This window comes from Coptis chinensis, chromosome 4, assembly GCF_015680905.1.
Source record: "Coptis chinensis isolate HL-2020 chromosome 4, ASM1568090v1, whole genome shotgun sequence".
NCBI lineage: Eukaryota > Viridiplantae > Streptophyta > Magnoliopsida > Ranunculales > Ranunculaceae > Coptis > Coptis chinensis.
Window position 1 is genome coordinate 19,190,088 of NC_141459.1, and position 21,676 is coordinate 19,211,763.

General features: G+C 34.4%; 2 protein-coding genes and 1 pseudogene across 6 annotated transcripts in view; 2 read left to right on the plus strand and 1 right to left on the minus strand.

Moving 5' to 3' along the window:
- LOC147502386 (S-adenosyl-L-methionine-dependent methyltransferases superfamily protein) overlaps positions 1–21,676 on the plus strand; it is a 90,709-nt gene that overhangs the window by 12,883 nt on the left and 56,150 nt on the right. The gene's annotated exons all lie outside the window — the stretch shown is intronic.
- Positions 12,986–16,352, plus strand: LOC147502387 (pentatricopeptide repeat-containing protein At2g22070 pseudogene; annotated as a pseudogene). Of its 4 annotated transcripts, none has more exons than XR_015221685.1 (2): positions 12,986–15,813; positions 15,906–16,352. The product of XR_015221685.1 is annotated as a pentatricopeptide repeat-containing protein At2g22070 pseudogene, transcript variant X2 (transcript). The 4 variants fall into 4 exon arrangements; XR_015221684.1 differs by having other exon boundaries at positions 12,986–15,808; XR_015221686.1 differs by having other exon boundaries at positions 15,910–16,167.
- LOC147502388 (uncharacterized) lies at positions 16,040–21,613 on the minus strand (the record flags this gene model as incomplete). The annotated part of the gene is made up of 7 exons (XM_086604525.1): positions 16,040–16,179; positions 17,004–17,166; positions 17,580–17,776; positions 19,089–19,380; positions 19,484–19,717; positions 19,858–19,913; positions 20,663–21,613. Coding segments are annotated over 6 exons (1,884 nt in total), but the record flags the coding sequence as incomplete, so codon positions are not given.

Consider the following 21,676-nt stretch of genomic DNA (forward strand, 5'->3'; position numbering starts at 1 on the left):
AACAATGTGTTTATATACTTGGGTCCTAAACCCAAGCCTAACACCCGACTTCGGCCCAAAAACCAAGCCCACGTATCCCAAGTCCAATCAACTGAATTTTTAAAATAAATAATTAAATTAATTAATTAAATAGAAAAAATACGTATAAAAAAACACGGGGTGTTATATTATTCTTTGAGGTTAGTTCAATGCAGTTACATCAAGTTTTCGATTTCCCATTAATTATTATTTGAGGTTAGTTCAATGCAATTGCATTCATTTTATGATTTCCTATTACTTATTCATTAAGCTTAATTCAGTATAGTTACATCCAATTTTCGATGTTTTGTTAATTAGTATTTGAGATTAGTGCATTGCATTTGCATCCATGTTCCAATCTCTCGTTAATTACTCTTTGAGGTTAGTTCAATACATCTGCATCCAGTTTCTGATTTCCCATTAATTGTTTTTCTAGGTTAGTTCAATAGTTTACAATTTCTATACAGTTTGCAAAGATGTAAGAGTCTATTTTTATAAACTCACTTTCGTTTTGGGTTCCTAATTACTCGTAATTACTCATGTGAGAAGGCTAAAAAAGCGGACATTTATGCTTTGAGGTAAATGCGATGCAGTTACATCCGACTTCTGATCTCCAATTAACTATTTTTTGAGGTTATTTCAATGCATTTGCATCCAAATTCTGATTTCCTGTTAGTTAATCTCTGATTTTAGTTTAATGCAGTTGCATTCAGTTTTTGGTTTTCTGTTAATTATTATTTGAGGTTAGTTCAATGCAGTTGTATCTAATTTCCGATTTTATGTTAATTGTTCTTTGAGGTTAGTTAAATGCATTTGCATCAAGTTTTTGATTTCCCGTTAATTAATTTGTGAGGTTAGTTCAATGCAGTTACATCAAATTTATAATTTTCTATTAATTATTCATTTAGGTTAGTTTAGTGCAGTTTCATATATTTTTCAATATTTCGTTAATTAGTCTTTGAGATTAGTTCATTGCATTTGGATCCAGTTTCCGATTTCCCGTTAATAACTCTTTAAGGTTAGTTCAATACATCTGCATCTAGTTTATGATTATTTATGCTTTGAGGTTAGTTCGATACAATTATATCCGGTTTCTAATTTTCCGTTAATTATTCTTTGAGATTATTTCAATGCATTTGTATTTAGTTTCCAATTTCCCGTTAATAACTCTTTAAGGTTAGTTCAATACATCTGCATCTAGTTTCTGATTATTTATGCTTTGAGGTTAGTTCAATGCAATTATATCCGATTTCTGATTTCCCGTTAATTATTCTTTTAGATTATTTCAATGCATTTCCATTTAGTTTCCGATTTCCCACCAATTATTCTATGAGGTTAGTTCAATGCAGTTGCATTCGGTTTTCGATTGTCTGTTAATTATTTTTTGAGTTTAGTTTAATGTATTTGCATCCAGTTTCCGGTTTCCCATTAATTATTATCTGAGGTTTGTTTGATGTATTTGCATACCGTTTCTGATTTTCCGTTAAATATTTTTCAAGGATTTGCATCCAATTTCTAATTTTTCGTTAATTATTATCTGACATTAGTTTAATGCAATTTCTAGTTAATTACTTTTTGCATAAAGTTTCTGATTTTCCGTTAATTACATACTCTTAACTTTGAGCTCAGTTATGTATTTGAATCCAGTCTCCGATTTTCTTTTAATTATCCAATGTGATGTGTAATACCAACTTCTACTGATCCATCTGTAGTGTCCTTGCAAACATGACATAAAATGTAAATTATGCTTGATTTACTATGTGGGATCATCGAAGATTATTCAGTTCCCGATTTCCCATTAATTATTCTTTAAATTATGCATGACTTACTATGTGGAATCTTTAAAGATTATCTATGAACGGGTGTTGTTATATTAATTATTCTGAAAAATATTTGCAAATATGTAGAACTATTATATATTAATATTATATTTATCACTCAACCAAATTTCTTATAACGTGAAAACTTCACTCTCCATTAAAAAAAAATAACTCACCTTTGATAAAACCCTTCAACTTCATTTTGTTGTTTAATAAAATAAGTTTGTTAAAGTTTTGTGAGATTGCCTAATAAGGTGAAGTTCATATATATTGAAACTACTTGAATAGCAAGGAGTTCCCAATTATACGGAAAGAAATAATATAAACATCATTTTAAATGTAAAACTATACTTATCGAGACATTCCCATAACATATAACCCAACTATGTTTTGAGGTTAGTTCAATGCATTTGCATCCAGTTTCTGATTTTCCGTTACTTATAATTTGAGGTTAGTTCAATGCAGTTGCATCCAATTTTCAATTCCCGTAATTTAGTTTTTGATATCAGTTCAATGCAGTTGCATGCATCCAGTTTATGATTTCTCATTAATTATTTTTTTCGGTTAGTTCAATACATTTGCATCCAATTTCCAATTTCATGTTAATTGTTCTTTGAGGTAAGTTCAATGCATTTGCATCCAATTTCTGATTTTCCGTTAATTATTCTGTGAGATTAGTTTAATACATTTGCATCTAGTTTCCGATTTCTCATTTATTATTTGATAAAGTTGCATTTGCATCTAGTTTCCGATTTCCGTTAATTATTGTTTGAGGTTAGTTCAATGAATTTGCATCCCAAGCTCCGATTTTTCAGTTAATTATTTCTTGAGGTTAGTTCAATGCATTTGCATCCAGGTTTATTTTTGAGATTAGTTAGGTCGCGATGGCATCCGGTTTCGATTTTCCGTTAATTATTTTTTTAAGATTAGTTCTACCCATTTGCATCATGTTTCCAATTTATAATTAATTTTTCTTTGAGGTTAGTTCAATGCAGTTTCATCCAGTTTCTAATTTCCCGTTAATTTAATCTTTGAGGGTTAGCTCAATGCATTTGCATCCAATTTCTAATTTTCCGACAATTATTTTTTTATGTTAGTTTGATGTATTTGCATCCAAGTTTTGATTTTCTGTTAATTATTCTTTGAGGTTAGTTTAATGCAATTGTACGTATCCATATTCCAATTTTCTATTAATTACTTTTTAAGATTAGTTTAATGTTTGCATTTGTATCCAGTTTCTGATTTTCCATTAAATATTATTTGAGGTTAGTCCAATGCATTTGCATCCGATTTTCGGTTCCCCATTAATCGTTTTCTGACGTTAATTTCATTCAGTATTATATATTTTTTTAAACATTTCTCATTATTGCTTTGCAGTTTTTTTTTTTTTTTTTTTTTTCATTTTCTATTATATATTTTGTAATGTTATTTTTTGTATAATTGTTTTTAACTATGTTTTGAAGTCGTGTTAAGGATATATTCAAAATAAGTCAGTGCTTTATCATAGACACTAAAATTGTATGATTTGTAATAGGGAATTAGTTTCTACAAATTACCTATTTTTTAGCAATTTTTTTTATTTGATCAAATATATAAGAATTGAAACTAACACTAAAAGTGTTTGATTCGTAATAGGAAATTACCTTTTACAAAACACCTATTTTTTAGCAATTTTTTTTATTTGATCAAATATATAAGAATTGAAAATACACTCAAACTCTCTAAATATAAGAATTAGAAATACACTCAGACTCTCCAAAGAGATTCCATGTACGTGGGATTGTAGGCTATTAGAAAATACTATCTTTCATATTATAGTGCCACATAGGAGAGAGAAAAAGTTAACTGTCATATTAGAGAGCCACATAAGAGAGAGAAAATCCTCCATTGGAGGTCTCTGCTTTAGTATATAGATAAGGTTTTAGACCCTGGCCATATGGTCGGGCTCTTGTAGAGAGTTTTCCTTAAGTGTTGCATCTCCTAGTGTTCGTCTAGGCAGTCTCGAACTCTTGTAATTGTTCAAGCTCGATCTTTGAGGCCAATGTCAATATTTGTATTTTTTTTTAATTTATTTATTTAATTTCATAACAATCAAATTTCATACAATATCACAAACTTGCAAATACAGTATTGAAGGAAAATGCAATTCGAGTTCGTACTTGACAAAGTATTGTGTAAAACGTTGTAAGCTCCAATAGAGTTCACATATTTAAATAAGATAGAAATGAAAATTTGAAGGCATCGCCATGGCTTCAAGTATTCTTCAACCTCTTGGCCCGAAGAATAATATGGTTCCATCCTTCACGATGCCATCAAAGTTTCATGGTGGACATTTAGACATAGGAAGTAAAACCATTGTGCATCAATAATATGCTCGAGGGAATGGGTTCCCTTTCGCCATCTCGTGACCATAATTCCTCCATTGACATCCATCAAAAACCGGAAAATACATTGGTGTTTCGCACATGCTCTAATGGAGACTTGGAACCTTCCTAATAGTGGCTTGATTGACCCTCTCTGCACCACTCACTTTAAGAAGTGCATTCAGAAGCCAGCCTTGTGTGATCCATGATAGTAAGCACACATGCCGATAAGTGGACATTAGTAATTAACCCAGAGCTTCATTTCCTCTTGAAATAATAAAGCTTTTCAAAATTGTATGTTCTAATAACACACGCTCTGGCCACTTTTTTTTAACACATTAGGAATTATGAAGAGATTAGGAAACTACTCCTTCATCATGTTCAGTCTTAATTCAACTTGGCCAAAATCGTGACCTTTAATAGGTACGATACAATAAGTTGTTGCATAGATCCTTCATACATAGCTTTTTGCACATCATCTAAGCCTTAGCTTTACTGAAGAGTAAAAAAGTAAGATGTAGGTTGTAGAATAGTATTTAGGATCTGCTTCAATCAGTGTGCTCCAACAATGCATTGCCCCTAAACTAATCGATCTAACAACCCATTAAGAGATCAGGTTCAAGGTTTGACCTTCCATCCCCAAAGAAACAATTAAACTATACTAAAATTTATTCCTTGTAAAGCTTTTCCAAGTTTATTATATCAAAATTTCACGTGTCAAAAGAGTGCGAGAGACATTCAAAATCGACCATCATCAAATAAGGTCCCATATTCTAGTAAAATCAATACATCCACGTTGAAAATTTGAACAACCCTAATCAATAGTAGTTTCAATTTAGAAAGTTGATAGTAACAGTTCATAATCGATCTGCCAATGCTGCCTATATATAGAAGAATGCTGACATTCTTTTGATTTCAATATTATTTCTTGGTTATATGTAAGGGGAAATTCAGTTCATTGGCAGGGGCAGATCAACTAACAAATAAAGATGAAGAGATTTTTGCACCTGACAAACTTTTTCTCCTATAATAACAATTACAATAATAACAATTACAAAATAATGCACATTGACAAAATGTTTACAAAGAGGCTTAGAAAGTGCACTTTGACAAAATGTTTATTATTGTAGTTAATAATTCTCTTGTCTTCCTAAAGGGGTCTTGCATACACAATGATAATAATGTCGTTGATCCTTAGGAATCATCATGCTGCAAGTCCTTTCAAAATCATTGGCCAAAATTGAAGAATTTAAGCAAATTATCATTATTAATACAACAATGGAAATAATAACAGATCAAAAGTAATCTAAAAGTTATATGATTGTGGGTGAGCTCTCCTTGCTTGAACTTAAGGTTTATGGATTCTACATAATAGAGGTTCCATTCAACTTACACTATTAACTTAAAAGTCATTTAAAACCGCTTGGGTTACGAACGTACTAGCTACTTATAATAAGATATTTAATTTTAACTTGTTTAATTTGCTTCCTTGTTGTCTTTAAGTGTATCTTGAAACCTGTCATTGATAAGCAATAGCCTTAAGCTCTGTACGTCATTTTGACGATTTATATAGCTTTATAGCTACTGAATATGCTACGTACTACTTTGTCAATATCATTATGAACAGATGTTCATTTATTTGTTCAATATATATAGGTACACTTTCCTGTGGTTCTTAAACAAAATAATCAGTCTCGAAGTTCCTTGTCGTCATCTCACACCTGATGCATTTGTTTTTGGGGAGAAGCAATTTTACTGACTGTTTGTAAAGGAGTACAATACAAAATTAAGGGTTATATCTTTCGGATTTAGCTGCATCAATAAGCCATTATGATGAGGATGGGATCTTTAGGTGTATCAAATTTATTATTTGGTATTTGATAATCAAATGAATATTTCATACAGATAGTCAGATTTACCAGACTTTGTCTTGATGATTAATTCCAACGGTTCAGTTAAGTGTGTAAACTTCCCACTTCAACCAAGCTGGTTATAAATGAAAATAGCTTCACTAAGCCTTATGTATCCTAATAACAGGTTCAAGGATGTACTTGTGTACGTGTCATGTACAAAATACTTGGCGGAAAAAAAAAAGTGTGATGTACAAAACGCCGACCATGACAATTACAAGGAAAAAAAAAAAAATAATAATGGTATTGTAACATGAACTACTATATAAAAATTTCTCAATTGGAGATGGTTATATTGGATTTTCTTGTGATGTAGAATTAAGCCGTAGATATTTGTAGAGATTATTTCTTGTAATTAATTGTTATTAAGAGAAATTGAGTTTATAGGAAACACTTTTCCTATTGTAGATCTTCGTAGAGATTATTTATTGTTATTAAGAGAAACAAAATTTATAGAAAACACTCTCCCTGATTATAGGAAACTTTTTAATTTCTAACTTGAGTTAGAAATCTTTGATTCTCTATGAGTGTTCTAATTGAATTAGGAAAGTGGGAGAAATCTCTATTTATTTTTAAGTGTCCACGTGGCAGAACTCTCTTTCAAGAATGCACCACCTAGGAAAAAGACTGTCCACCTCAATTGTACTCTACTTTATTATAGAGAGAGGTGATAGTAGATAAGTGTCTTTTACAATTGCTGTGGCGCCATATTTTTGTTAGCAGAGCCCCACATACTAAAATTTTCAACCCATAGCTAAAAGAATAGTGAAGCTGCCATTTTATTAGTTGTAACTATTTTTATTTCTTAGAAGAGAATAGAAGTAGTTACAAATATACCCCCGTCTTTAAAGATTATTTATGGAATAAATCAGTTTTTGTGAGGGTTAACTTGGAAGTTAAAAAGCAGTTACCAAAATAAGACTGCTCGTTATTTAAACTTTAAACCGTAGACCCGTAGTAGAGATTTCTCTCAAGGTTGACCTAATTTTACAAAGCCACTTATTTAAACTGTTTTCCAGCCCAATAAACTTTTTTCAAATTACAAATCAATTTTGTTGGGTGCCCAGGAAAGTGGGCGTAAATAACACAGTCTAGGGTTTATAAAGTTTGCCCTAATTTACAAAGCCACTTATTCGGTCGACTCCTTTCGATGATGATGATCCAATCTCTTCGAACAGCAACAGCCATGTTTGGTAGAAAATCTTCAGCAGCAGTAGCTCAGGCTTTTGGTACACGAACTCATTGTTCGCTTCCCGCAATTCCTCTTCCAAAGAAATTGCCGAAACCAGAATGGAAACGTCGCATTGACCAGAAGAGGGCTGAAGATAGTCATAAGGCGATGGTGGAAAAGATTGCGAAGTTTGAAGCTAGTCGTAAGGCGATGAAGGAAAAGGTTGCGGAGGAAAAGAAGGTTGATGCCGCCACCTGATCGTCATCTTCGATCTACATGTTAGCAGCTTATAAATAATAATTATGTTGTGTCCGTGTCGACGATCTCCTTTGGGATTTCGCTTAATTACTACTTTATATTTCAGTGTGCCGGGTTTGTCTTTTTGGAATTTTTATGGATTGTGTGTGGATGGATGATATCACTTTCAGTGTCTGGATTGTTTTGGTAAAATTCTCTTATTAATGTATATATGTATGTTTGTATTGTGTACTACTGATTTGCAATGGTTTAATCACTATAAAAATTCTATCTTTGAACCTATGATAGAAATACTGTGGTTGCAGTTTCAGCTCAGACTGGCATTCTCAATACTTCCGGCGCCTTTACAATTTTCACATTTTTAAGGTGCGAATTTTCTTTCTCGATGTTAATGATTTTCTTATTACATGGGTGTCCTGATATTCTGATTGAAATTGCAATATGAAAATAGATATTTCTTGCTCAAACTGTTCCACCACCATTTACTACCGAGATGAGGTGATTCATATATAGCTTTCATAATTAGTAATTAATGGTGGGTTTGGATCACTGTGCTGAAATCACTGGCCACTATTCTTGTTCTCTTGCAAATGGGCTGGCAAAAAAAGATGAGAAAAAGGGTTCTGTTGTTTGTAATCGTTATTACCATGTCTTCATGGAGGGTGAGCTTGTGTAAATAACTAAATACATCTTAGGTGATGCATCCTTTTCTCTATGGATTATAATTAGAATAAGAAGAAATGAAGGTACCTAGATATATTAACTACTTACACAGTCTTGTGGGCGTGTTCAACATAGTATAGTTTTGTCCGGTGAAGAGAAATCCATTATCCATGGCTTTGTTTGACATTTCTTCAGTGAGTAACAAATAAAAGTTTAAAAGCCAGATAGTCGAAAACTCATTTGGTCTTTTTTTAAGCTTACCCCACCTTTGTATAGTCTTGGTCCCTGGAGTGCCTTCTGTCCCTTTCATATGAGAAGTCTAAGGATTCCACAATGTCTATCGTGAGAAGAATGTCAGGACACTGCTTAGAGTTGGTTGAATTTGTTGAGCTACTCACACTTATCCAATGTGTCCAGAAAATACCTACGTCCATATTGCACAAATTAGTGCAACTGGGAGTTTCTCGTTTAAGCCTAGCTTATCAAACAAAAGTGGGATAGAGTAAAATCCCCGAAGACTTTATACTTTATACCTCTCTCCGTTCTTTTCTTGTCTAGCAATCATACTCATTCTCTGATTTCTACCTGGAAAAAAAGATAAAATAAAAAAATCATACACTGAGCTCTAACATGGGTGTTCTGTCCATCCAGTCTTTTGCAGGTTAGTTTTCGGCATAGAAAATGCAGTCATACTTGATAAGTTTTATGACAAATCAAATTGGTGTATCATTCTCGAAAAGTTGTGATCTCATCAGTTTGCTCTGACTTGCATAATCAGTTGTCTGTGTTGTGATTTGGTGATGTATTGCACCACAAAATTGGGGAAAATGCAGCATCGTTGACAATTTCCAGCAGACATCCCCTAAAGGTGTTGTTTGTCTTGTTTAATCAGTGACACTGAGATCGTGAGAGGTTTCTGTTGTCTCTCTCAGCTAATAATTATTCTGTGTTAGTAAGCTTTCGACACTGACGATGTTCTACTTGGAAAGAGGAAAACCTATTTCGATAAATAAATTATTAAGTTAGTATCCTTTGTAATCATTCCTTGGTATTCTGGTATTCTTGCTATAGTAAGTGAGTCAAACTTGAAGGAAATGGTCATAGACTTAGATAGTCTCAAACGATGCAAGTTAATGGACATTCCTCTGAACAGGGGTTTATTTCGTTAACCTACTCTAATTAACATGATGATGCTGTCTTCTCTAGATTGGATATTGCAAATTGCCTATCACTACGGGGTGTGATTCCACACTTGCCAATCTTGGTGTGCATATTTTTTTATTTTAGAATCAGCTATGTAACAAACTTTAGTTGCTTCCTTTATTTATAGTTCATACATAATTATGGTTCCAAGGGAGATTACTAAATCATGAATGGTATACTATTGTGCTCTTGTGCTTCAGGCCAATTAGTATTTAGCAGTTCATGCTTCTTGATCCTGACCACTTTGTATCAGTTGTTTTAAGCATAATAGAGCATCCAATTTTATTAATAACACTGATAGACATTATTCATTTTCAGTCTTCCTGTTCATATGTTTGGTCTCTTGTATGCTGATTTTGACGATGTCCATTGCACTCATTTGCTTTTTGAATGTCAGCCTTTGCCAGGTCTAGAAGCCTTTTCTGTAAGAAGAACAATGAGTCACTCATAGCAAGGTCTAATCACTACAAGATACACCTATAAAAACACTCCCTACTCTAATTTTAAAATAAATAAATAAAATTGTTAAGATACATTTAGATTCCTATATTACCCTTTGATTTAGTTAGTATTCATATTTTGTCATTTTGTTTATCTTTCTAGCCAACACAAACCCTTCATTTTTTTGTCATTTTTTTTCGCCCGGCCCTCACGGAATTATAAAGGGTAAAATTGTAGAATTTGGGGAAAAAAAAAGCCTTTCTCCTCCTCGCACTCATCAACCATTAATGCCTTTTTTTTCCTCCTTGCAGCTCCTTGTTGTCTTTCTCATTTTTCACTTAAGAAATTTCCAATTGGATATATTTCTACTATACTCCTTTAACCCTTCTAGTGAGTTCTATTACTTTTAATTGACATTAAATTTTTCAATAGTGGGTTGGTGATTTGATAAATGGTGTTTGAGTTTTATTCTAATGTTCTGATCAATTTCTCTTTGGTTCTTAATAAATGTATGGGGGTTTCTTTTTTTTCCGTTGAAATTGGGTTTGAATGTCTCAAATCTGATGGTGTTTTTATGAACCTTTAATGGAAAATTTTGCAAATTGCCTGAAGTACTAATAATTGTTTTCCCGTTGAACTTGAATCTGAATTATTAAAATTGCTACAATGATGAAGGAAAAATAACTGAAATAAGAAAAAGAGAATCAAATTTGAAGTAACTTCTAGAAGAGGAAAAAGACAATTTGTTCTTTGAGCATTCTTTTACCTTTATTAGAAGTTTTCTTATAGTGCAGTGTATTACAACACAAAGATTCTTCAAGGTCGCTTCCAGAGTATTACTTTCAATTTTTTTTATTTGTTGTTTCCTTTTGGGTTGGGTCTCTTGTTTATTTATTTTTTATCTTTTTTTGTCCCTAATGGAAATATCTCAAATTAATTTGGGAGATATTATTGGATTAAGGGAGTGTTTTTATGGGTGTGTTCAAGATCACCAAAAAGGAATAAAATTGAATTATGGCTTGGAAAATTGGACTAAGTCTACAACAATTTAACAAATTGTTAATTTTCTATAATGTTATAAGTCTATATAACCCTACTATATATTATGTGGAGAAAACTATAAAAGATAAACATTGAAAGTAAAAAAAATTACCTTGTTTTTTTTTTTTATTTAAGTAAAAATTTTATTGATAATAATAACGAGTTTTACTAATAATTAGAACAAGCGTACAATAAGCTGCGTCGCAAGTCCTTTATAATTTTTTTTTTTTATTTATTTATTTTTTGGGTTGAGCTCTGACGCTTGCTTGTTTAAGAATTGAGAGTGAAAAAAATGAGCGAGAGCTCACGGGTCTGTTATAGGTGATTATAATTATACAAACTAACCGGTTTGGCTTTGGGCCTTTGGCTATTTGTTTTAGTCTCATTAACCTATTAAACATTCAAATACATATTTGTCCTTCTTTAATGGTTTTAGACTCAAAATAAATGATAAATAATAATTTTGTAAGGGCAAAAAGAGAAGTAAAAAAATATGTTGGATTATTGGAATGTTTTTTATTAGTTTTTTTTTCATACTTTTTTTTATTATTATTATATTCTCACAATAGTTGTTGTCAAAAAATTTGGGGTTTGAAAATTTGCTAAAATAATTGGGGGGTGCGAGTCCTTTATAGTTGAAGATTTTTGTGAGTAATTAGTTATATAGTAGTAAAGCTTTTCTAATCTCAGGAAGTGCGACCGCCCCCACACGCACCCCCCTATATCCATCTATGCTCAAGACAATCAACCAGTATAAAAAACAACTTTTTTTTATAGATGTACACAATATCATTGTATCGATAATAGTGTTATAGAAAAATTAGGTTGGGAGGTACATGAAGAAGAATATGTTGATGAGTGCGGGTCCTATGTCCAATACTTAAGACATAGGACCACTTGCACTGAAGTAATGTTATTGTGTAACAATGATGGCAACAAAACATTTGGTATTGGATTTCATACACCATTGTAAGTTGTTGTTGTTGTTGTTGTTGTTGTTGTTGTTGTTGTCGTCGTTGTCGTTGTTTTTTTTTTATGAACTTTGCTTTTGTAATGTTATCTTTAACCTAGTTATAAAAATATTTATGATCGCAGGGACACCTCAAATGGAGTGGCGCATATACTAGAACACAACATATTTCACGGTTCCAGGAAATATGCAGTTAAGGATTTACTTAAAGAGACATCCACCGGTTGTCTTCATACATTTTTGAATGCATTTACGCCATCAAACCATACAATGTATGTTACCGCATCCATGTGCATGAAGGTATGTTCCATTTTTTTTCTTTTTCTTTTTTTTTTTTTTTGAATGGCAAGTAGGGTTTTAATTTTGAGAGGTCCCTTACCCCTATTTTATTAGAAATAAATATGAGTCTTGGTTACATTCTTACATATTGTTTGCCCATGGTATCTTCATAAATAATATTTTTTACATCCTCAAAAAAAGAGCTAGGCATGATCTATAAACAAATTGTTGGAATAGTAGATATGCTAGTGCATCAACTAGTCTATTTGACTCTCTATAAACATGATTGAAAACCCATCTAATTGCCCTATTAGTCGTTGTATTTCGTCCATTAGATATGCCCTCCATGGTTGTTGTTCTCTTCTCTCTAGGTACGTGACCACAGTAGTCGAATATGTTTGTGCATTGATTCTTCTTATTCATTTCCGGACTGCTAACCTTAGTCCCTGTTCTAGTCCTTGTAATCCATATATCGGAAATCAAGTACCCGATATGGATATTTTTGATATTTTTGACCATTTGACTGATATTTTATATATATATTGTTATATATCAACGATATTTTCAACATTTACCGATATAATTTGATATTTTGATTGATTTACCATAAAGAGAAATATCTCCGATATATCGATGTGTATCGATATATATCAATTTTTGGGAGTCCGATATTTCACCAAACATGGAAATATTGGACCTTGCTTTGAAGTGTGCCGTTCTTGCATTTTACATAGCAATGATTTCCTTTTTCTTAGTAACTGTAGTGACTTTCTTGCCAACATTGATGTCAAGCCTAGAGGTCGTACTTGATTACATGATACTTCTGTAACATGATTTTATTAACCAACTTTCTAGCATATGTAGGAATTTAAGGACCTTACTATTGAAGATGGACATCCAACTTAAAACCAATTGGTAATAAGTGGAGCAGTCCAGAATTCATATATTGATTGGCTAGGCTTTAGACACCCGATGTGAGATTATAATTTCAACACACCCCCTTACGTGTGGTGTAATCTTGAGCCTAACATATAGACAATTTTTTAAACCGGTGACGCAGAGTAACAAGAGAAATAGCTCTAAAAATGTCGGAATATATCGATAGATTCTGTTGGCATATTACAATATCGACAACATTATCATGCCATATACCACGATATTTCACATTATCTCGCTACATATGGACTCTGAGTCATCATTTACTTCCCGCCAAATGAGAGCAAACCTATAAACATGTCTCCACACTCTCCATCAGATTTGTTCTATGCATCACTCCTTCAAACAAGTCTCAAATCCAAAGACTCAATTACTGGCAAATCGATACACGCAAATATTATCAAAACTGGGCTTCACCTAAGCGTATTCCTAATGAACAATCTCATCAACTTTTATTCAAAAAATGGACTTATTTCTGATGCCTGCAAAGTCTTTGATGAGATGCCAATTAAAAATACGTTTACTTGGAATACCATTCTTTCTACGTATGCAAAGAATGGAAAGGTTGAGATAGCTAGGCAATTTTTTGAAGAAATGCCAGAGAGAGATTCGGTTTCCTGGACTGCCATGATTGTGGGGTATAATCAGATGGCCCGGTTTAGAAATGCAGTCTCCATGTTTTTGGAGATGATTAAGTTTGGTGTTTCGCCAACCCAGTTTACGATTACTAATATTCTTTCATCTTGTGCTGCTATGGAAGCTTTGGATATAGGGAAGAAAGTACATTCTTTTGTTGTTAAACTTGGTTTGAGTGGCTACATTCCGGTTGCGAATTCAGTACTTAACATGTATGGAAAGTCTGGGGATGCTGAGACGGCCAAGGTTGTTTTTGGTACGATGAAATTGAAGAGCATTTCGAGTTGGAATGCAATGATTTCATTGTATACACAATCTGGAAGGTTGGATCTAGCTTTGGCACAATTTGAGCAGATGGAGGAGCGAGATGCCATTTCTTGGAATTCAATGATTGCGGGGTATAATCAGAATGGGTCTGATTTTGAGGCGTTGCTGTTTTTCTTGAAGATGCTTGCAGAATCATCTGTAAAACCTGATCGTTTTACATTTACTAGTGTTCTTTCAGCTTGTGCCAATCTTGAGATGTTGAAGCCTGGGATGCAATTACATGCTGAAACTATTAAAATTGGACTCGATTCTGATGGACCAGTTGGGAATGCTTTGATCTTAATGTACTCAAAGTCGGGAGGGTTAGACATTGCTCAGAAGATTGTAGAGAGAAGCCTGACTACCAATCTCAATGTGGTATCATTTACATGTCTACTTGATGGCTATGTCAAGCTTGGGGACATTAACCCTGCTAGAAAGATATTTGATTCGCTGAAAGATCGGGATGTAGTGGCATGGACTGCCATGATTGTAGGCTACTTTCAAAATGGCCTTAATAATGACGCAATCGAACTCTTCCGATCAATGCTGACTGTAGGTCCCAAGCCAAACAACTACACCTTAGCAGCCATGCTGAGTGTTTCTTCAAGCTTGGCTTCAATAGATCACGGAAAGCAGATTCATGGTGTTGCTATAAGATCAGGAGAAGAATCATCAGTTTCTGTAGGCAATTCCCTAGTTACCATGTATGCTAAAGGTGGAAGTATTCAAAACTCGAGGCGTGTGTTCGACCACGTATCTTGGAACAAAGATACCGTCTCATGGACCTCAATGATCATATCTTTAGCTCAGCATGGTCTTGGAGAAGAAGCTATTGAACTGTTTGAAAAAATGCTTTCCATTGGAATCAAACCTGATCATATCACTTATGTTGGTGTGATTTCTGCATGTACTCATGCAGGATTTGTAGAACAAGGTCAGAATTATTTTTCTCTAATGCAAAATGTACATAAAATTAAACCTACACATAGCCATTACTCCTGCATGATTGATCTTTTTGGGCGTGCTGGATTGCTCCAACAAGCACACAATTTCATAGAAAAGATGCCAGTTGAGCCAGATGTTATAGCTTGGGGTTCACTTCTATCTTCTTGTAAGGTTCATAAAAACGTGGAGTTGGCAAAGATAGCTGCAGAAAGGTTGCTTCTTATCGACCCGGAAAATAGTGGAGCCTACTCAGCACTTGCTAATGCATACTCTGCATGTGGAAAATGGGACGATGCTGCAAGAATAAGGAGATTGATGAAGGATAGAGGAGTCAAGAAAGACCAAGGATCTAGTTGGATTCAAATCAAGAACAAGGTTCATGTTTTCAGTGCTGAAGATGGTTCCCATCCACAAAAGGATGTGATTTACATCACTATGGCAAAGCTCTGGAAGGAGATCAAGAAAAGGGGTTTTGTTCCAGACACGGATGCAGTATTGCACGATCTTGACGAGGAGGTAAAGGATCAGATATTAAGTCGTCACAGTGAGAAGCTTGCAATTGCTTTTGGTTTGATCAGTACTCCTGAAAATACGACGTTAAGGATCATGAAGAATCTGAGAGTCTGCAATGACTGCCACTCCGCTATCAAGTTCATCTCCAAGGTTGTCGGAAGAGAAATTGTGGTGAGAGATACCACCCGTTTCCACCATTTCAAGGACGGGTCATGTTCTTGTGGGGATTATTGGTAGGAACAAAGCAGATTTTATCCGTGATATACAGAATCAGATTGTAACAGATCACAGAAGACAATACAGTTTGATTGCATTGCATCATCTATGGTGTGGTAAGGTGCCTCTCAATTCCCAACTATATCCTTTGATTCTTTTTCAATACTTTGGCTTCAGAGGAACATGCATCAGTTGATGATCCTGTTTTTTTAGCTAGGTCGATGATCACACGGTGCTAGCTGAAAGCTTTTGATCCTGGACACCTGACCTGAGGCGTCACACCAGTAATTGGAAGACTAGTGCATTAGCTTCTCCAAAGAAAGTGATTTGTAAAATTTTGGGTATGGCTTTGAAGGAGCTTCAAATGTTTTTAGTATTCAAAAAGGGGAATGATTATATGAACTCCCACCACCAAAAGTGAACTTACAAGATGAATTGAGGGCTGATTTGTTGTGAAGATAGTCATAGTCTTCCCATAATGAAGAACCTCCCCACAAAAAGTCAGCTCAATTGATTATGTTCAAGTGGTTTAACCTTATCAAAAGGTATTTCTAATAGTCGAGATGAGATGTACTAATAAATGTACGCCTATTCAAATAGTTGTTGGCATGGCGACCCGCTGATAATTTAGCAACTAAGTTTTCCTTTCGCTCTTAATTGTAATTATGCAGCCTCATTCATTTGTTTTAGTGACTTTTTGTTTCCACAAATATTTGTAAACTGTAATGCTACCAGAAAACTCCAAACTTATTGTTTTTATTAGAAGACTATTTGATATGGCCAGTTAGTCTCTGTAACAGTTTTTTATAGTTCTGGCCTTTTGTCTCTTAATAAACTTGTTCTCAAGAGATAATTTTCAATTTAATCATACAAGAGATGCTCATTTAATCTACTTAGAGTTGCACACTTGCACCTACTTTAGTTGGAAAACGATGAATTCTATTGCAATAAACCATATGCTTTCCGTACATTTATGGCTAGGATTTCTGATTTAAGATGATGGTGGGATCTGGTAACAACTCTCAATAACTTTACCAAGCCAGAATATAAACTTTACCTGTAGTAGTAAAAGTTTCCATATTATATCAATTATGTAGTATAGTATTCAATTAGGTATGAATGTCTCCTTCACCAGGAAAAGAAAAAGGGAAAGGAATTTACCAAGGTACAATATAAAGTTTACAGTAGTAACTAAAAAGTCATTGTATGAACATTTTCTGTGGTATAGTATTCAACTAGGCTGAATGTTTCATCCTTCACCAGAAAAAGAAAAAGGAAAAATATAAGAACTTCACATGGGTGTTATACCACCTTCAGCAGCTAACAGTTCACCCCCCAGTCATATGGCTGATACACCACCTTCAACTGAGTATTTGCAAGCAACTCCAGTAATTCCTCTGACATGGCAGGCTCCAGGTAGTTTGCCGCATGCTTCAGTACCTCTACTTCATTCTTTCCAAAATCTGCACTATACCTATAATAAAAGACAGGAGGAGCATGTCAGATATAACACTTGATCAAACAAACCTATATGTAAATGTAAGAAAGAAATTAAACCCTACTAGATGCAATGTATCTTCAATTTTTCATGTGTTCATAACAGTGAAAGAAATACAATAAAAATTATTACCTTACTGCATTTTGAATTCATCACCGAGATCATATAAGCATATGTAATTTTGATTGTCATATATGAATATTACAGAAAACAGTAATGAGAGTAATCTACTAAAAGGGATCTCCGTCCCATATGTAATTTTGATTATCACATATGAATATTACAGAAAACAGTAATGAGAGTAATCTACTGAAAGGGATCTCCATCCCCTTTTTTCCGAAACATAATTTCAAATGTAAAAAGATTTTTGCCCCTGTTCCACAACTTACCATCTAAGGATTTTACTGACTGATGCCACCTTGGCCTCAGGATCAACAGTAACCCCTCCGTTCCTCAGAAAATTGCGAGCTGCTTCCATAAGCTCTTTATCAATGTTACTAGGTGAGAAGCAGCGTAGTGCAGGTCCAGATCTGTTACCGCTAACCAGAGCGAAGTGAATTAATGGCTCCAGATATGGAAGAGCTATCTGGACAACAAAATAAGAAAGTGATAAGTATTAAGGGCCAATAAAAATACAATATATATATATATATATATATATATATATATATATATAGAGAGAGAGAGAGAGAGAGAGAGAGAGAGAGATCCCAAACCAGCACGCCTTTTCCTAGTTTTAGTATAAATTCTGCCCAATTAATCTGATTAAATATTCTTTGGCATTGGCAAACAGCAGGCAATTCAACAAAGATTAAAAAAATAATAATAATAAATTAAATTAATAAATATGTATTACACAAAAATAAATAAATGTTTGTAATCAAAAGTTACCAAAAAAAAAAAAAATTCACAAGTTAGATCTTGCATTACAGCTCTGAGTTGCATCTGTACTACAGGATGTTCTGGATAAGTGTGTGGTGTCTTAATCATTTCAAAGCTCACTAATCTCCGTCATGTTCTTTAGGGTCACACGAGCTCACAATATTATCATGAGACCTACCTTGATAATGCAACTTTATATAATGACATAACTACATAAATTCCTTTAGAAATATCCCAAGCTCATGCATGACATTGAATATAAGTTATGCATCTTATATCAATGTGCCTACAGCCCTACATCTACAAAGAAGCACTGCGTCTGTTGCGAGTAACCATGTGAATCCAGTGTAAATTTAAATTTCAGATGACAAGATATACCTACCAATCATTCGTATAGATTACAAAAACAAATAGCCCTTACACCAAACACACATGCCAATTATCACGTACAAGGCTACAATACGGATTGGAATTGAGACTATTTACGATGTCGGACAGATGGCTTATTTAGATGTGCTTACTATACTTATTTCTCACGACAACCATTGCTTACTTCAAAATTTTGTGCCCAGATGGCACATCCCCTATTTACTTAATTAAGTTGGTTTGCTCTTTGTAGATCTTTAAGCTGAAAAAACGCCCAAACCTACAAGAGTGGAATGTGCACACCAGGAAGGTTTGGAACCTCTTTAGTGAAATAGATACCACTGGGACCAGTTCACATAAGCTCTCGGATTACACAAAGTTGAGTTCCAAACCCATCTACCCATAGCAAATAAGTAAGTAACTACTTCATCAAAAGAAACATACAAATGTACTGCATACACACATTCACCTTCTTAACTGATGCAGATATTATTTGACAATTCATCAAATAAAATAAGTGGGCACTTTGAGCTAATTATATGCATGCCATGCAACATTAATCACCAGAAATAATTGACAGATACTTCATCCAATATATCACTAACTCAACTTGTAACCTTTAATGTACAAAATAGGTGTGTAAAGCTCACCTTGGTGCGCTGATCTTTAACACCGAAAGGCTTTACAAGATTATAAGGGGGTCTTTGATTACATCGTAGAATGCCATTCTGAATAGCTGAAAGAGAGTAGGTATAGCCTCCAATGACATATTTGAAGTCACCAAGCATCTTTCTCCGCTCCAAGGGTCCAACAGGATAACCCCACATCAATATTGCATGAATAGCCATCATATTATATAGATTTATGAAGAAAGCGAGTTTCTCCTCTCTTGACATCTCCAGCATCTCAGCCCTCTGAAGCTCCTCAACAACCCTCAAGTACCTGAAACATAGCAATAGTCAACCACACATATGAGAAAACAACACAAAATACTAATAATAAAGATACACCTGTTACTAGATGAACAATGCTCAATGTAACCAACCTTGCAAATTCCTCACTTCCATGAATACTTCTGTAATCAACATGTCTTCCGTCCTCAGACGCGTAAGCTTCAAATATTGCCAATGACAAAAATCTCAACCGTGATGCGATATCTATAATGGGCTTGGGTTTTACATCAAGTATGCCCCTCGGGATATTGTAGCATTGAGATGACACAACAGGGTCATGATCCAAGAACCGATAGAAATGGTTACCGTCTTCAAAAACATTCTCTCTGACAGCAACAGGTATCATATAGAAGAAACAAACAAAGATTTCTTCATAATAATCAAGGAAATTGAAATGAGCTGATAAAAAGTTTTAAGAAAGAAAAAGTTACACATACTGAGAACATATTGTATTCGAGTAACTTACTCAAGAACGTGTCCAAAAAATTGTTTACTTGCAAGTTTTCTTCCAAATTCAATAGCCTGCATCAAGCCAAGAAGGGGAGAAAAGGAATAGTGATTAATATAAGCATATAAATATATTATTGCAAACTACTTGGAACTTTCTGCATCAATCGGCTAACAGATGACGCGTGAAGTACCCACAATCAGAACAATGGGTATATTCTGACTTATGGATGTAGAGACTCTTAGCACATGAGCCAACAGTAATTTAAAAGCTATGTCACGTATGAGGCAGGTATACAACTATTATTTCATTGTGAAAAAGCCATAGATGAAAATTAGTGCTACATCAGTGCTGTGTAATTTAGCATGTCATTCTCTTCCCGTAGAAAGTATACCCTTGATGAGGACATTGAGTGTGTCACGCAAATTATACTCTAAGAGGGCTTCTCTAAACCTTCACATGGGTCAATTTGTTCATAGTTTCCTCAGATTTTTCTATTTCTCCCAAACTTCTCAATTTTTTCAATTAAAGCACCCTCATTAATTTATTGCCAGATCCTAAATTGGTTATAAACTTTAAGTCATTTTAGCATTGATTCTAAAAAGTTATTTCAACTAACTCGCCATAATTGCTTCCAACTTTCAGCAGTCCACAAAATGTGATCTTGGGAATCATCTGACAAAATCTACGCTAAATCTACATGTAAATGCAATGAAGTGGTGTGTATCTTCTTGAATAGGTATGTGTATGCCACTAATTGAAAAATGTCATGTGTGGCTGTAGACTATACCAGAAAATAAGAAGAATATCATATGAAACCAACCTCTTTTCTTTCCAAGTACTGGTCCTCCGCCAGGAAATCCACAGCTTCTGAACCTACAAAACAGTAGCTGAATCTGCGCATCCTATAGAACCTGTCTTTGACTGTAATAGATTCTCTCATTTTCTTGACAATGGAAGCCAATTCATCAATCACCCCGCTGCAGGACTCATCATCTTCACCTGACAGTGGTGGAACAGGAGCTTCACTGGATGGTTCTTCATCGATTAGGTCATTAATCTTCTCCTTGAGTTTTCCAGACTCGTCCAACTCCTTGAGATCCCTCAATCCACCGACAGGGTGTTCATTAAAAAACACATAGGGTACAGCTGATGATCTAGTGAATTTCTCTAGTTCCAACTTTCTGATGGGATAAACATCAATGTTAATTTCGACATATTTTAGCTGCCTCTGGTGCAGAAATAACCTGGCCTCTCTACTTTCCTGGCATCCAAGCCTTGTGTATAGCAAAATTCTTCCTTTAAAGGCTGGAGTTTGAAAAGAATCCTCTGTGCGGGCAGTCTCACCTAGCTCAACTCTATTATCTGTATCGAAATCCCGTCCAATCTTAATAAAGCTTAATGGATTCCATGTGGACCTTTCCGCAGACTTCTGAGATACTTCTTTTGGTTGGATATCTGGGTCCACATCCTGTTCATCCTTTAAACTGCTAGTGGAGTTGTCATTCTTCTCTTCAGATTCAGGATAGTTCTGCTCATCTTCATCTTTTTTTCCAGAAAGGCGGCGAATAACAGTGGAGACAGCAACTACACTCTTCTCTCTAACAAAATTTTTAAGTGCAACGGCTTTGTCAGGCCAAGCATACCCTTGTGCCTCAGGTTCAAGATCGGAAGAACGGGTAGATGAAACTCCAGTAGCTTCCGGCTCAGGAACTTCAGTTCCATCAAATATTGGCTCCACCGCTTTCTCTTCACTAATAATTTCTTCCAAGCTTCAAATTTTCCTTCTGGACTTTCAGCTTTTCGCTTCTGTGATCTCGGTAGTCTGATCATCCCC